General features: G+C 36.7%; 1 protein-coding gene across 1 annotated transcript in view; it reads right to left on the minus strand.

Moving 5' to 3' along the window:
* The window catches only part of prdm6 (PR domain containing 6), a 48,003-nt gene that overhangs the window by 20,629 nt on the left and 9,571 nt on the right, over positions 1 to 17,803 (minus strand). The window contains exon 4 of the mRNA XM_056464214.1: positions 4,386 to 4,513. Within this exon, the coding sequence (XP_056320189.1) occupies positions 4,386 to 4,513 (128 nt within the window). The remainder of the gene's footprint in view (positions 1 to 4,385; positions 4,514 to 17,803) is intronic.

Consider the following 17,803-nt stretch of genomic DNA (forward strand, 5'->3'; position numbering starts at 1 on the left):
TGTAATATTGTAGTATGTAGTACAGTTTTAATTTTTTCACTGTATTTCATTTAATATGCCATATAGAAATCTGATATTTGGAATGCAAATGACATAGTCAAAATTAATAATAATTATTCGTCCTCATAATTAACCGACTCTTAACCTATATATATATATATATATATATATATATATATATATATATATATATATATATATATATATATATATATATATATATATATATATATATATATATAGTTGAGGGCAAATTTATTTAGCCTCATGTGCAATATTTTTTCTTTCTCTAATATTTCCCAAATTATGTTGAACAGATTCAGGAGTTTCTCACAGTATTTCCTCTAATATTTGTTCTTCTGGAGAAAGTCTTATTTGTTATTTCAGCTAGAATAAAAGCAGTTTTAAACTCATTTTAAGGTCAATATTATTAGCCCCCTTAAGCAATTTATTTTTGATAGTCTAGAAAACAAACCACTGTTATACAATGACTTGCCTAATTACTCTAACTTTACCCTAATTACCCTAGTTAAGCCTTTAAATGTCACTTTAAGCTGAATACTAGTGTCTTGAAGAATATCTAGTCTAATATTAAGTGCTGTCATCATGGCAAAGAGAAAATAAATCAGTTATTAGAGATGAGTTATTAAAACTATTATGTGCAGAAATGTGTTAGAAGAAATCTCTCCGTTAAACAGAAACTGGCGAACAATATAAAATAATTCAATTATAACTGGAGGGCTAATAATTCTAACTTCAAATGTGTGTATATATATATACATAAGTCTGAATTATTAGCCCCCCTATTTATTTTTTCCCCCCAATTTCTGTGGAGAGCAGATTTCTTCAGCACATTTCTAATCATAATAGTTTTAATAACTCATCTCTAATAACTGATTTCTTTTCTCTTTGTCATGATGACAGTAAATAATATTAGACTAGATATTCTTCAAGACACTAGTATCAGCTTAAAGTGAAATGTAAAGGCCTAACTAGGTTAATTAGGTTAACTAGGCAGGTTAGGGTAATTAGGCAAGTTATTGTATAATGATGGTTTGTTCTGTAGACTATCGAAAACAAATATAGCTTATAGTGGCTAATAATATTGAGCTTAAAATAGTTCATAAAAAAATCAAAACTGTTTTTATTTTTGCCGAAATTAAACAAATAAAACTTTCTCCAGAAGAAAAAATATTATCAGACATACTGTGAAAATTTCCTTGCTCTGTTAAGCATCATTTGGGAAATATTTATAAAAGGAGGAAAATTCAAATGGGGGCGAATAATTCTGACTTCAACTGTATATGTATATATATATATATATCGACTGTATAGTTTAACCTGGTTCACCCTGAGCTGCCTTGCTTTTACTGACAGACGGTGCAGTGAAAGCGTGACCAAAGGAGAAAGAGCTACAAACACTCCAGTCTTTGGTCTCTCTGGAAGTGCTGAGATCTCTGCATTTTATTAATTCTTTCCACCACGACATCAAAATAAAACAAGGGCCGAGTCCATAAATCAGCAGCACCTCATGAGGCAGGAGAGAGCAAACACGGCGTAGCATGAGAAACAGGCGTCCGCGAGACCCTCGAAACGCTCCGCTGAACATAAACACTGCAGCCGCCGCCGCATTTATTTGTGTCCGCGGCTCAAAGCCTGGCTGCGCTGCTGAAAGAGGCTGTTTGCGCAGCGATGGGTGGTCTCGCACTCCAAACCAACAGGACTCGAACCGCCGCAGTCTTTATGGCTCCTCCAAGCACAATAATGAACACACGTCACAGCTTTGAAGAGCAGAGGGGACGGTGGCGGGACGTCCTGAACAAGCCACACACCCCCACTATTTATCACTGAGACTCCAGGAGACTGCAGCGGCTTTAACACTTATATCTCAAAAATTAGAGTTTATATCATGCAATTACAACTTACAAACTACATTCAGCGTTTACGTTTCGCAATTCTGACATACAAACTAAATTTGGAGTTTATCTCTCACAATTGCAACCTTTTTCTCGAAATTCAAAATTTAGGTCTTGCAATTCTGATTCTGAGTTTGCATCTTGCAAATCCGACAAAATTTCTTGACTTACAAACAAAATTCTTTTTATTTTATTTTTTAACTTTAAGTCTAGCAAGTCTGACTTTTTCTCAAAATTTTGAGCTTACATCTTCACAATTATGACTTTTTTTTTATTCAGAGTTTGCGTCACACAATTATGACTTAAAAGCTAAATTCTGAGTTTACGTAATGCAATTTCTACTTAAAAACTCAATTCAGAGTTACGAATCGCAATTCTGACCTAAAAACTAAATTCTGAGTTACAAATCACAATTCCGAGTTAAAAACTAAATTCAGAGTTACGAATTGCAATTCCGAGTTAAAAACGTAATTCTTAGTTACAAATTGCAAATCCGAGTTAAAAACTAAATTTTGAGTTACGAATCGCAATTCCGAGTTAAAAACTAAATTCTGAGATACGAATCGCAATTCCGAGTTAAAAGCTAAATCCTGAGTTTATGTCATGCAATTTCTACTTAAAAACTCAATTCAGAGTTACGAATCGCAATTCTGACCTAAAAACTAAATTCTGAGTCACGAATTGCAATTCTGAGTAAAAACTAAATTCTGAGATACAAATCGCAATTCCGACTTAAAAACTAAATTTTGAGTTACGAATCGCAATTCCGACTTAAAAACTAAATTCTTAGTTACGAATCGCAATTCCGAGTTAAAAACTAAATTCTGAGTTACGAATTGCAATTCTGAGTAAAAACTAAATTTTGAGTTACGAATTGCAATTCCGACTTACAAACTAAATTCTGAGATACGAATTGCAATTCTGAGTTAAAAACTAAATTCTGAGTTACGAATCGCAATTCCGAGTTAAAAACTAAATTCTGAGATACGAATTGCAATTCTGAGTTAAAAACTAAATTCTGAGTTACGAATCACAATTCCGAGTTAAAAACTAAATTCTGAGTTACGAATTGCAATTCTGACCTAAAAACTAAATTTTGAGTTACGAATTGCAATTCCGACTTAAAAACTAAATTCTGAGTTACGAACCACAATTCCGACTTAAAAACGAAACTTTGAGTTCGTCACGCAATTCCGACTTAAAAAATAAATTCTAAGATACGAATCGCAATTCCGAGTTTAAAACTAAATTCTGAGTTACGAATCGCAATTCCGAGTTTAAAACTAAATTCTGAGTTACGAATCGCAATTCCGACTTAAAAACTAAATTCTGAGTTAGGAATCGCAATTCCGACCTACAACTAAATTCTGATTTACGAATCGCAATTCCGACTTAAAAACTAAATTCTGAGTTACGGACCACAATTCAGACTTAAAAAACGAAATTTTGAGTTTGTCACGCAATTCTGACTTAAAATCTAAAGTCAGAGTTACGAATCATATTTCCGACTTAATAATAAAGTTTACATCTCGCAAATCTGACTTAAAAACTACATTATGAGTTTATGTCTCACAAATAAGACTTTTTTCTACAAATTCCAAGTTTACTTCTTGCAGTTCTGACTTAAAAACTAAATTCTGAGGCAATTCCATGCAAAAACCCAATTTTAACTTACTTAGTTTATGCACACAGACTTTAATTTCAGTCAGCCAGCCCCGGGGTTTCCGTTTAATTGTCATCCAATACAAAATCTTTGAGTTTAAGATCTGATTTAGTTAAAAAACAGCGATATTCACTGCCTGGCTGAGATCAGATATAAAGTGGAGATCAGACCAAACCAGAAGCACTGCATTAAATGATATTTGTCTGCGTCTTTAAAATATGGAAATGAACTTTACCCCAGTATTTTCAATGGAGTTTCTGCGTTAGCCTGCTACTCCTGACGGCACCTGCATTTAAACGGTCTTTGTCTCTTTTTCCGCTTAACAACCAAATGGATGCTTAAGTCTATTTAACTGATTATATTTAAGTTACATTACAACATCGATCCTGTAAAAGGAACCCTATGAAATTGAAAATAGTCACATAAAGCTTTCCTCAGAAGTTCATCACTAGCTGAAAAACACTAGCTGTGCATATAGACCATTTGTTTGTTTAAATTCAGCCAAAATAAATAGTTTATAACCTCTTATCTTAAAAAAAATAAGTAAAGAACGTCTGTGAATAATTTTTTTCAGTGGATCTGACTTTTCTTCAAAGATCTGCTCGCCTATAACTCTGACTCCTGGGAAAACGTGAACTGGAAAAGTGAACTGGAAGACCTGAACTCTGGACCGTGATTTTAAATACAATTGCAAACCAATTTTTAATGCAATGGTGTAAATCATTTTCAGTACATCCCTATTAGTCCAGCAATCAGTGTGTGTGTGTGTGTGTGTGTGTGTGTGTGTGTGTGTGTGTGTGTGTCACCTGTACTGCACCAGCATCATGTTCTGCTCTCCACAGTGACGTGCGCAGCGGATATACCGCATCCAGCTGGACTTACTGGGCTCATTTCCATCAATAAAGTGCTGTAGCGTTCCCTCTTGATCGTAAATCTGCAGGAGAAACATTTCACAACACTGTCAGAAGAGCTGCAGAGCTCAACATACTGGACAATTTTTCACTCAACAATTCATGATTCAGAAAACGATCCACAAAATGATTCACAAAACTATTCATGATTCACTAAATGATTAATGATTCAGAAAATGATTCACAAAATGATTCACAAAACAATTCACGATTCACTAAATGATTCATGATTCAGAAAACGATTCACAAGATGATTCAAAAAACAATTCACGATTCACTAAATGATTAATGATTCAGAAAATGATTCACAAAATAATTCACGATTCACTAAATGATTCATGATTCAGAAAACGATTCACAGAATGATTCACAAAACAACTCTCGATTCACTAAATGAATCATGATTCAAAAAATGATTCACAAATTGATTCACTCAGGCGTACTCAAACACACACAGATGCACACTCACACTCACGCTTACACTCTTACATGCACATTTACACACAAACACACACACTGACCTGCTGGCCTGATTACAGCAGCACTGAGGAGAGACCAGCACTCAGACGCTTTATCACACTCACACACACACACACACACACACCTCAGGGCCAGAGGTGAGAGCGCTGGTATCACTGCAGACGCATTTACACACGCTGGTCAGATCATCAACACACACACTGCTGCTCTTCATATTCACACACACTGTACTGACAGAAACACTGCAGTAGGTACATGGTACACACACTTGCCTGCAGGAGCTTCACACACAACATGTGTCTGGATGATGTTTTTATTATTTAGGACTCATTAAAGAACATGCTGTCCTGGAAAACACATATGTCAATAAATATGTAATACTCTGTAAATAGGTGGCACGGTGGCCTCACAGCAAGAAGGTCACTGGTTTGAGTCCCGGCTGGGTCAGTTGGCATTTCTGTGTGGAGTTTGCATGTTCTCCCCGTGTTGGTGTGGGTTTCCTCCGGGTGCTCCAGTTTCCCCCACAGTCAAAACACATGCGCTATCGGGGGAATTGATCAACTAAATTAGCCGTAGTGTATTTTTTTAATTAAGGTAAATTAATACACTGAAGTTATTAATAAACTAATAAATAAAAGTAAAATAATATATAATTATAAAGAAAAAAGGAAACAAAGAAAGAATAGATTAATTAATTAATTAAAGTAAAGAAATAAATATAAAATAAGGTAAATTAATACACATAATTAGAAAAAAGAAAGAAAACATATCATAATTTATTATATAATAATATTTATTAGTATTCAGCTTAAAGTGACATTTAAAGGCTTAATCAGGTTAATTAGGGTAAAGTTAGGGTAATTAGTAGGCCCAGACAGAATCTGTGTGCGCAGAATTCTGCAGATTTTGAGCCCATCATTAATTCTGTTTATTTACTTGTGTAAATGTGTGTAAATCTATATTTATTCAGTTTTTTCATTAACTACACTAATATTATTGACTAATATGAAAATATTCATCTGATTTATGTACAATACAGTGTGTACAGTAATATTTTCTGTCTTTTAGTAGAGATATTATATGAGAGACTTGCTTTGTTTACCAAATGAAGTGAATCTAATTGGATTTGCATTTTAAACATTAAATAAAAGTTAAGAAGGTATTACTTTTTATTACACATATTAAGGTTTTAGTTATGATACTCCTAAAATCATTCAGCAGGAATATGCAGATTTTTACTAAAATTCTCAGCAGAAACAGCTAAAAACATCCACAGATTCCGTCTGGCGCTAGTAATCAGGCAAGTCATTGTATAACAGTGGTTTATTCTGGAAACGATCAGAAAATAATCTTTCATTAAAAAAGCTAATAATATTGACCACAGCCGTTTTTACATCTTATATAATATTTATAAATATACATTTATATTATTAATATTAATATATCGTTCATTCATTCATTTTCTTTTCAGCTCAGTCCCTTTATTAATCAGGGGTCGCCACAGCGGAATGAACCGCCAACTTATCCAGCATATGTTTTTGGCAGTGGATGCCCTTCCTGCTGCAACCCATCACCTGGGAAACACATACACACTTATTCACACACTCATACACTACGTACAATTTAGCCTAAGCCAATTCACCTGTACTGCATGTGTTTGGACTGTGGGGTGAAACCGGAGCACCCGGAGAAAGCCCACGCCAACACAGGGAGAACATGCAAACTCCACACAGAAATGACAACTGACCCAGCCGAGGCTCAAACCAGTGACCTTCTTGCTGTGAGGCGACAGCCCTACCTGCTGCGCCACTGCGTCGCCCATATTAATATATATATGATAATAAATAATATATAATAATATTAATATTTTTGATTCCAGCCAAAGTAAAAGTAATTAGACTCCAGAAGAAAGATATAACAGGGGAAATAAATCCTTGCTCTGTTGAACAGCGCTCTCAAAATAGTTTAAAAAGAATTAAAATTGTATGATTTAGCACTAAATGATTTTAAACATGTTCAAGGGTCCGTTCACCCATAAATAAACATTTACACACTATTTACTCACACTCCAGTGATTCCAAACCTGCTTGAGTTTATTTCCTCTGTTGAACACTAAAGAAGACATGTTGAAGAATGCTGAAATCTGGTAACCATTGACTTCCATTGTAGAAAAAAACAAATGGAAGTCAATGGTTACAGGTTTCCAGCATTCTTCAAAACATCTTCTCTAGTGTTCAACAGAGGAATGGACCTCAAGCAGGTTTGGAACAATTAAAGGGAGAGTAAATGATGCCAGATTTGACATTTCTGGGTTACTGAGTGCTGGGTTATTGAGAAGAAGCGTGTGGTTATTTCTGATATAATAACAGTGTTCAGATCCTCAGGAGGAGGAAACGTGTAGAGTAGAGGCTTAAAGTCAGACGCGCTTCATAAACACACAGACTAAACACTCTTAAAATAACTGGAGGAGACTCATTCCACACACACACACACACACACACACACACACACACACGCACACACACACACACACACACACACACACACACGAGAGCTGAAAACATGAATGTTTGAGATCTGATAGTTTTTCACAACATACAGAGAGAGAGAGAGAGAGAGAGAGAGACATATGTACACACACATATACATACACACACAAACACACTTACCCACTCTCACAGACACACATACATACACAAATGCATACACGCACATACACACACACACACACACGCGCGCGCACATGGATATGCACATAGATACACACAGAGACATACATATTGTACATACATACATATGCACACACACACACACACACACTTACCCACTCTCACAAACACACACACATACATACATACACACACGCATGCATACTTACACACACACACATGCGCACACACACACACACACACACACACTCACACACACACACACACAAACAAACAAACACACAAACACACACAGACACATACACACACACACACACACAAAGAGTCATACATACTGTACGTACATACATATGCGCGCACACACACACAGACACAGACACACACACACACACATGCACACACACACACACATGCACACACATAGACACACACACAGAGAGACATACATACTGTACATACATACATATGCGCACACACACATGCACACACGCACGCACGCACACACACACACACACACACACACACACACACAGCTTTCTATGTTCAACAAGAGAACAGAAAACACAATAGTTATCCTGGCACCGGGCCGTCAGCGTGGCATCATCATCATCATCATCATCATCATGTTCACAGTAATATTCCATCACACAGTGTTGAGTAAAAGCATCACTGCAATAACAGAAATATGAGCCCTGCTGATGCTATAAATACAGCTGAAGACACAATTACTCCCCCTCCTGTCAAACATTCAATCTGTACAAATAATCCACACGTGATGTTTAACAGTGAAGATCTCTCCAACACATCTATAATCATAACAGTGTTAATAACTCATCTCTAATAACTGATGTCTTTTCTCTTTGCCATGATGACAGTAAATAATATTAGACTAGATATTCTTCAAGACACTAGTATTCAGCTTAAAGTGACATTTAAAGGCTTTACTAGGGTAATTAGGGTAAAGTAATTAGGCAAGTCATTGTATAACAGTGGTTTATTCTGGAGACAATCCAACACTAATATTGCTGAAGGGGCTAATAATATTGAGGGCTTTAAAACTATTAAAAACTGCTTTTATTCTAGCTGAAATAAAACAAATAAGACTTTCTCCAGAAGAACAAATATTAGAGGAAATACTGTGAGAAACTCCTAAATCTGAGAAACATCATCTGGGGAATATTAGTGTTTCTGGCTTGATTTTTCATCATGATATTTAACTGCAGAAGCAAATTGACTGATAATATAAAGATGGAAAAATGCAGCGGGCATATTTGAGATTTGTGTGGGGAATTTTGGCTTTTATGTTACTTTTGTTCATATTTTATTAATTGATGCGTTTAGATTTAACTGATCATGTTTGTAATAATCATGTTTTTGAGGGTCGCTTTCTTAATGCTACGCTTTCATTTTTATTTCTAATAAATTAATATTTCTAATATTTTATTTATTTCTAGTTATTTTCTGTCCTGTCTCTAGACTGAAGGTTTTTACAGAGTGATATGTTCATAATATAATATTCTACATTTGATATAATATAATATACAACATTCAACAAAAAGTATTATAAAACAGACCCCCTCTGTCAAAAACAAAAACAAATAAACTGACTTTAGTGTGTATGGGGTGGCACGGTGGCTCAGTGGTTAGCACTGTGGCCTCACAGCAAGAAGGTTGCTGGTTCGAGTCCTGGTTGGGTCAGTTGGTGTTTCTGTGTGGAGTTTGCATGTTCTCCCCGTGTTGGTGTGGGTTTCCTCTGAGTGCTCCGGTTTCCCCCACAGTCCAAACACATGAGCTATAGGGGAATTTATCAACTAAAGTGTATGAGTGTGTGTGTGTGTGTTTGAGAATGTGTGTATGGGTGTTTCCCAGTACTGGGTTGCGGCTGGAAGGGCATCTGCTAAGTAAAACATATGCTGGAATAGTTGGCAGTTCATTGCACTGTGGCGACCTTTGAAATAGAGACTAAGCCAAAGGAAAATGAATGAATGAATGACATATTATATATAATATATATATAATATACAATATATAATATAATATTACAGAACAAAATAGAATATACAACATGTGATTCAGCAAAAATGTCTGATTTTTTTCTGAATTATGATAGAACAGATCCCCTCTGTCAAAAAATTTACCTCATTTTAGTGCATGTATGCTAATTTGTGCATATTTAATTACTAATGTCTCATTTGCATAATAAGGTCTTGTATTATATAAAAAATTCATTTGGATTTGTAACCATATGCTCTAACGACAAGTAACACATTGAACCAATAGTCATTTCATTTAACTTTCCTTCAGCTTAGTCCCTTATTCATCAGGGGTCACCACAGCGGAATGAACCACCAACTATTCCAGCATATGTTTTACACAGCGGATGCCCTTCCAGCTGCAACCCAGTACTGGGAAACACCCATACACATACACACTCACACACTACGGCCAATTTAGTTCATCAGTCCCCCTATAGCGCATGTGTTTTGGACTGTGGGGGAAACCGGAGCACCCGGAGGAAACCCACACCAACACGGAACTTGAACCAGCAACCTTGCTGTGAGGCCACAGTGCTAACCACTGAGCCAACATGCTGCCAAACCAATAGTCAGTATTTTAAAACTTTAATTCAAGAAGCATTTTCTAGAATAGCAACAAATATAGTGTTGTTTTCAGGAATAATGAGTCAAAATGAAGAGAGTTTCTCCTTAAAACAAGCTAAATAATCTTGTTTTCGCTTTGAAATAAGGCAGATAACTGAGCTTGCTTTAAAGAAAAACACTTCATTTCAACAATTCATTTCTGAAAACAAAACAACATTTTTTTATTTGTCCAAAAAATGCTTCCTGATTTAATAATTCACATATTTGCACTATAAAATCAAGACCTAAACCCATAAGACAGACAAGCATTGATGGCAGCGTGTGGAATTGAGCGCAGTAAAACAGCACAGGTACAGGTGTTTACCGTACGAATGTGCCATTACTTTCTCGCCATCCTGACACACACTCTAACACCAGACTCTATTTATTGCAGCAGATATTTGCTCTGGACACCAGGACCGTGAAACACCAGCAAACAGAACGATTGTCGAGATTTACAGCGGCCGAATATGTCTGATAATGAGAGACGTGTGTACAGTATTCAGCAGAAGAGCATTCCCCAATAATCCCACAGCTTAACCGAACCCACAGACTCAAACGCAGCCAGAAAATAAACAGCAGGACAAGAAAAAACATCCTTCACCTCTATTTACATCAGCACATGATCTACACCCTCTATATATACAGTACAGTACAGTATACTGCATATATGGCTGATTCTAGAACTGCGCGTATATTTGGTGTCTCCAATATTAAAGGTAAATAAAATAAAGGTTTTTATACGCTGGTCTTAAAGGAGACCTGTTACCGTATGCTGCTTTTTACAAGATGTCAAATAAGCCTCTAGAGCAGAGATGGACACAGTTGGCAGACTGAAACCTTTGATTTGGCCCACCATCCCATCAGAGAATGAGAGAGGGTTGGGGCAATGCCTTTACAGAGATCGTCATTCATCATTTCACTTAACCTTTGTTTGTTTGTTTGTTTGTTTTTATTTTGCCACAAAAAAGGCAAATTGGAATTAAATGTTTCATTCATTCATTCATTTCTTTTCGGCTTAGTCCCTTTATTAATCTGGGGTCACCACAGCGGAATGAACCACCAACTTATCCAGCAAATGTTTTATGCAGCGGATGCTCTTCCAGCTGCAACCCATCACTGGGAAACACTAATACACACTCATTCGCACACATACACCACGGACAATTTAGCTTACCCAATTCACCTATACCAGGGATTCACTCGTGGGCCTCAGTGATCCTGCAGGTGGGCCGCGAGATAGCTTAAAATGAACTTGATTATTGTACTTTAATTATTTGATTTCATTATTAAATATGTTTTATGTAAAAATGATTGGTGTAATGGCATTTCCCGTTCTCTGTTATTGATTACTTTGGACTCGGTGCAAAAAGAGTCTCACTGTAAAATACAGACTTAACCGTGGCTGCACTTCCAGCCGCTGCACGTCAACTAGGACTACATGCTCAGTATAAAGCAAACCGTAAAGGCAATGATGATTAGAGTTATTACCAGTTCGCACTTGCCTCACGTCTGCGACTGGTATCAGAGTTGATTCACAAATTATGCGTGCTCTCTTTGTGTGAACTCTTTAAAATATCAGCATAGTTGTCCAAATCAGAATGCGAGTGTACGCGCGCCCTATACAGGAGGATCTACAGAGACTCAGTGGTGTTTTAGTGAACAGCTGTTCACTACTGTCAGCGAACTCCAATAATATCCTAAAAACCCAACTGCCTTCATATCAATGTGTTTTAACAGACTTCAAGTGTTTTTACTGTATTTTACTTTTTATTTTTAATGTATTTGATCAATATATGAAAAGTCATTCATTCATTTTCTTTTCAGCTTAGTCCCTTTATCAATCTGGGGCCGCCACAGCAGAATGAACCACCAACTTATCCAGCATTTGTTTTATGCAGCGTTTGCCCTTCCAGCTGCAATCCATTACTGGGAAACACATACACACTTATTTACACACACTTATACACTATGGACAATTTAGCCTACCCAATTCACCTGTACTGCATGTGTTCGGACTGTGGGGGAAACTGGAGCACCCAGAGGAAACCCACGCGAACACAGGGAGAACATGCAAACTCCACACAGAAATGCCAACTGACCCAGCCGAGACTCGAACCAGCGACCTTCTTGCTGTGAGGCGACAACACTACCTACTGCGCCACTGTGTTGCCTAGATAAAAAGTAGTCAGTCCAATTCAAAGCAGCAGCTTTTTTTGTCATCTCTTGTTGTCCTGTCGGGTTCATAAAAAATAAAAAAAAAGCCCAAATACTCGAACCCTACCCGTCACAGTGACGTCACTCACTCCATTGAGTGCGTTGTGTCTGACATTGCATCGCTGAATGATGCAATCTCAGCTTGCATCATAAAGGCTGCATCCAGATCTAATTGAAATACTCTGCAGTTGTTTACAAATACCTGAAGAATTCAGGAGCTTTTAATCTGTGTGTAATAAAATAAAATAAAATAAATATTATTACATATTCAATATTTAATTGTCTTTATATATAATGTTCCAGGGTTTTTTATAAAATGCTGTAAAAAACAATAGTTAAAGCAAAATAAATGTTTTGCATTTTCTCTGGACAATCAGTTTAAGAAAAAATGTCAGACGTGGACCTTTTTCAGACATTTTTCAGAGAAGGAGGTGGGCCCTGAAGTGAAAATGTTGAGAACCCCTGACCTATACCACATGACTAGTGGGGGAAACCGGAGCACCCGGAGGAAACCCACACCAACATGGGGAGAACATGCAAACTCCACACAGAAACGACAACTAGCCCAGCCAGGACTCGAACCAGTGACCTTGCTGTGAGGCCACAGTGCGACACCACTGAGCCACCAGTGGCGACACCACTTCATTTCACCGCTTCATTTCTGAAAACACAACGCAGCTGGAGGAAACTCCACACAGAAACACCAACTAACCCAGCCGGGACTCGAACCAGCAACCTTCTTGCTGTGAGGCGAATGTGCAACCCACTGCGCCACCGTGCTGTCCTTAAATGTTTAAAATATAAATGAATCGTCGGTGCCTATGGCGTAGTGGAAAGTGCACCGACACATGCACTCCGGTGTTCGCGGCGACCCGAGTTCAATTCCCGCCTCGAGGTCCTATGTCGATCCTTCCCCTCTCTCTGCTCCCCACACTTTCCTGTCAATTCTCTCTACTGTCCTGTCAAAATAAAGGTGAAACCCCCTAAAAGATAAAGATAATTTAAAAAAAATAAATATATATATATATATATATATATATATATATAAATGAATCTGAGTTTTTAAAACGTAAATAATGTCATTCGACAAATAGAGGACTATACAGAAGACATCAGCGAGCAAACCAAAGCAAAAACTATTGTGACCATTCTGTTATGAAGGAGATTTTTTTGGTTTTTATAAGTTCAGTATAAATTAAACAAATAAATATTTGTATACAGTATTAGTTAATATAAAGCAATGCTTTTTACTTATTTTAAATATTATTAAATAAAATAGGAAATTACCCATGGCAACTATATTTACCTTCGGCCCACTGGCCTTAACTTTGTTTTTTTCATAAGAACCCCCGCTCTGGAGAGTGTGTGTGTGTTTCAGTTTGAAACTGACCCTTTCAGGCTTTGATCCTAAGTGTGGTGTTTTGGTGACTGTCGCTTTAAATGCAAATGAGATTGTGCTGTTTTCAGAAGAGGGTGGAGCTACAGACAGCTGTGCATCAGCATAGCGACAGATGTAATACAGCTGTCAGCGCTGGTCAGCTGTGCATGTGTGCTTCAGTAGCTGTACAAAGATGTGAATTTACTTCATGCGCAAAGCTGGAAAATCACATTAAAGACATGCAAAAACAGCAGCGTTTCCATCCAGTGAGTCAAAGAGAACGAAATCATCACTTCCTGATTAACTGGCGACAAATATCAAAAGTAAAAGCAGAATTTGCTGCAGTTGGAGAAGCTGCGTGACTCTTTTCCTTATTTAATAAATGACTTGCTCCTCAGAAGACAAATGTAATAAACACGTGGTGGTGTTTTGAGACGTGGAGCACAGATGCTCTTGATTCTGGAGGTCATTAATAATATAATAACACTAATACTGAAGCGGTTACGGTGTTCTAGACGGACCAAAACAACATTTCAGGTGTTCTACAGTGTGCTCAGCCTGCTGGTTTGTCCATTCACACACATTAGGTGCGTTCGACATGAAGCACGGCTGCAGCCGGTGATCAAAGAGAATAGCAAAACAATAGCAAAACATTTTTTGTAACAACAAAAGATTTACAAATAAAACAGAACACAGTCTCTACAAACTCTAATTCAGTTTTAAACAATAAGGGAATTATGAATTAAATATATTACAAACGCATGAGAGAAATAAGGGGAAACGAGAGGGTCATATAAACATAAACAAACAGGTCTATTAAATACAAAGCAATAAGCACAAATTCTAGGAGTTTAAACATCACTAAGGCTAATACTTCTTGTTTGAATATGCTAAAAAGGGCTTTATATTTATTTACATTTATAGATTGTATATATTAACTTTCCAATATATATTAGTGTAAAACCCAAAACAAGGTGTTGATTAAGTCTTAAACAGTGATTAAGATTATTTTAGATAATGAAAGCATTTATTACTGAACAAAAGGACACTCCTAAAATAAGTGAGCTCCACTTTCAGTAGAAGTTTCCCAGAAAGAGCAGGTATAAACGGCTAGACAGGAAATAAAATACATATATATATATATATATATTAGAATCCTAAAAATCATTGTATAATTATTTAATAAACTAGTTCTTTAACTTAATTTGTTAAGAAACCTTTAGGGTAGATTCAATGATGATAATAATTTTATTTCAAGTCTGTAAGACTCATTTGAGTTAATATTTGGGTTATTCACTAAAATATTTCATTTAAATCGTTCATGGAGCTGAATGCAGTAAATAGTCTGTATAAAAAAGGTGGAAAATAAACCTGTGCAAACAAGCCAGCCTTTATAAGCAGATTATTTAACAAAAGAGGATACTGCAGTAAAATATCTGTGGTCTTTTAATAAGCATGATGTGTACATGATGGTATAAAAGGTGAATTGTTTGTTTTGAAATTTGTGAGACAGAAGTTGTCCAATAATATTCCCCGAAACACACATGGTGGTTGTCATGCGGTGAACTCAGCCAATCGTGTAATGTCGGTGTCGTCATCAGAGCTTGTGCAGTCGCTCTTCAGATGCTACACGGTCTGAATTAGTTGTCTGATCTCATGTGATAGTCACGTGGCGTTGGCACAGCATCAATCCGGACAAAATTTCGAACCAGCATGCACCGCTTTAGGACAGATTTTGATTGATCTTCACCGTGCTGCATGAAGTCGAACGCACCTATTATCATCATCATCATCATCACATGATCTCTTATAACAACATCACATGACCTTTTTAATGCGCATTTGGGTATTTCAGTGAAAGTGTTTCCATCGCAGTTTCCGTGCATCTTTTCTTATCGAATAAAAAGTTTATCCTACTCAGTTATGCGCATACATATTTTATGCGCACATTCAAAACGTATGCACATTATGATGTTTCCATCAACCATTTTTAATGCGCATATCCAAAATGCATATTAAAATAGGTGAATGTTAACATAGCTAGTGTCAATGTGTGCTTCAGTCTTCTGTCAGTCTATATCGCTCCTGTCTCTATTCATCTAACACTCCACATCTATAATCCTCTTAGTCTATGCTGACATTATCTTCAGCAGCTCAAACACTCTAATGGATAATAGACAGACGGCTGCTTCTCACTCAGGGCTGCTGTTTATGCTAATGAGATGGAGAGAAGGGCTCTAGTAGGCGGGGTTTTCCCCCTCTGATGACACGTACAAAGAGAGAATGTCAATCAAAGTGTTTCATTCATCAAGTCTGATTATAACAAGCACAATTAATTCATGATGACCATTAGAAGCTGGATATATATTTATATATATATATATACTGACGACATACAACTGTGTTTAAACCCCACATAAAAGTGATGTATAATAGGTGCCCTTTAAGGATGTCCACACTGCTTACTTTGAGATTGTGTCTTGTTTTTAGTCCAAATATATAAATATTCCTAATTCAAAAAGACTTTTCTTGACGAGTTAAAAATATTGTGTTGTTTTCAGAAATAATAAGTCAAAATAAAGTGAGTTTTTCTCTAAAACAAGTCAAATAATCTGCAAATGGGCTAAGAAAAATACATTTATTTCAGAGCAATAACAAGATTATTTTACGTCCTCCATTGTCAGATTATTTAGCTTGTTTTAATGAAAAACTCACTTGATTTTGACATTATTTCTGAAAACAACACTATATTTTCAGCTTGTCCAAAAAATGCCTTTTTATTTCAGAATTTGCACATTTTTGGACAGGAAACCAGACAAAAGCATGTGTTATGGTGTTCTCCTGTACATTCAAAGTCAGCTCTTTATCCTCCACACTGCTGGATAACTACAGAATAATAATGAAGAGTGTGTGTGTGTGTGTGATGAAGATCTGGCAATCATCATCATGATCCTGCGTGTGTGTTTTTAAGCCACTATATTTGAATTGTGTCAATTAAAGAAGCAGCAGATGAGCTATCAGTGTTATTCGCTCCTAATTGAGCAAATAAATGGCCGGAGCGAGGCGTTTAACCCGCCGGAGCTCCATCCATCAGCCGTATGACAGCAGGAGCCGTAAAAACACTGTCAATAAAAGGTCACCAGAGCCAGACAGTCTTAATCAAACCCTGAATCGGTGCGCTGTGCGGTCTGTTTGGCTAATATTAAACTAATAGATGATCTAACAGGGGAAATATTAATCCGCCGAGCTACCGAGCGCCAGCCAAATCCAGCCTGTGATTCATGTGCCATTAGCGGTGATTTCTGACACACTCCAGAGAGTCACTCTACAGCTGCTATTTTCAGTTCACAGCAGATCTGCCTCAAATGTTTGTGTTTTACACTTCATGAGCACGATAAGAAGCATACAGCGCTTCTTTCTGCTCTCACGTTCCCCTGTGTGCACTTTAACACACAGACCGTTCACATTGTAGAAACTGACGTCACACTGAAGCAGAAACCACTACAGACAACAGCCCACAATTCACATCATGCCAAAAAACACATGCTTTGAGCATGCATATATTTAGAAAACACCGAGCTGTCATGTAGAGAGCATCCAGGAGTGAACACACAGTATCATACTTTGCATTCAAATTAAATGCATGTAAAAAATAGAAATAAGTTCAAATTTATGCATATATTTAGAAAACGTCACTGTAATGACATCAAACACTTATAAAAAAGCTCAACTTTATGCGTATGTGTGCATGCATATATTTTGAAAATGCTACTGTAATGACATTAAACTGTCCTGAACAGAATCTGGAAGTGAACACACACTTTAAATTAAATGCAGTTGAAAAATATAAATAAGTTCAACTTTATGCAGATCTGTGCATGCAAATATTTATTAAATGCCCCTATAATGACATTAAACTGTTCTGAACAG

This window comes from Danio aesculapii, chromosome 8, assembly GCF_903798145.1.
Source record: "Danio aesculapii chromosome 8, fDanAes4.1, whole genome shotgun sequence".
Taxonomy (NCBI): Eukaryota; Metazoa; Chordata; class Actinopteri; order Cypriniformes; family Danionidae; genus Danio; species Danio aesculapii.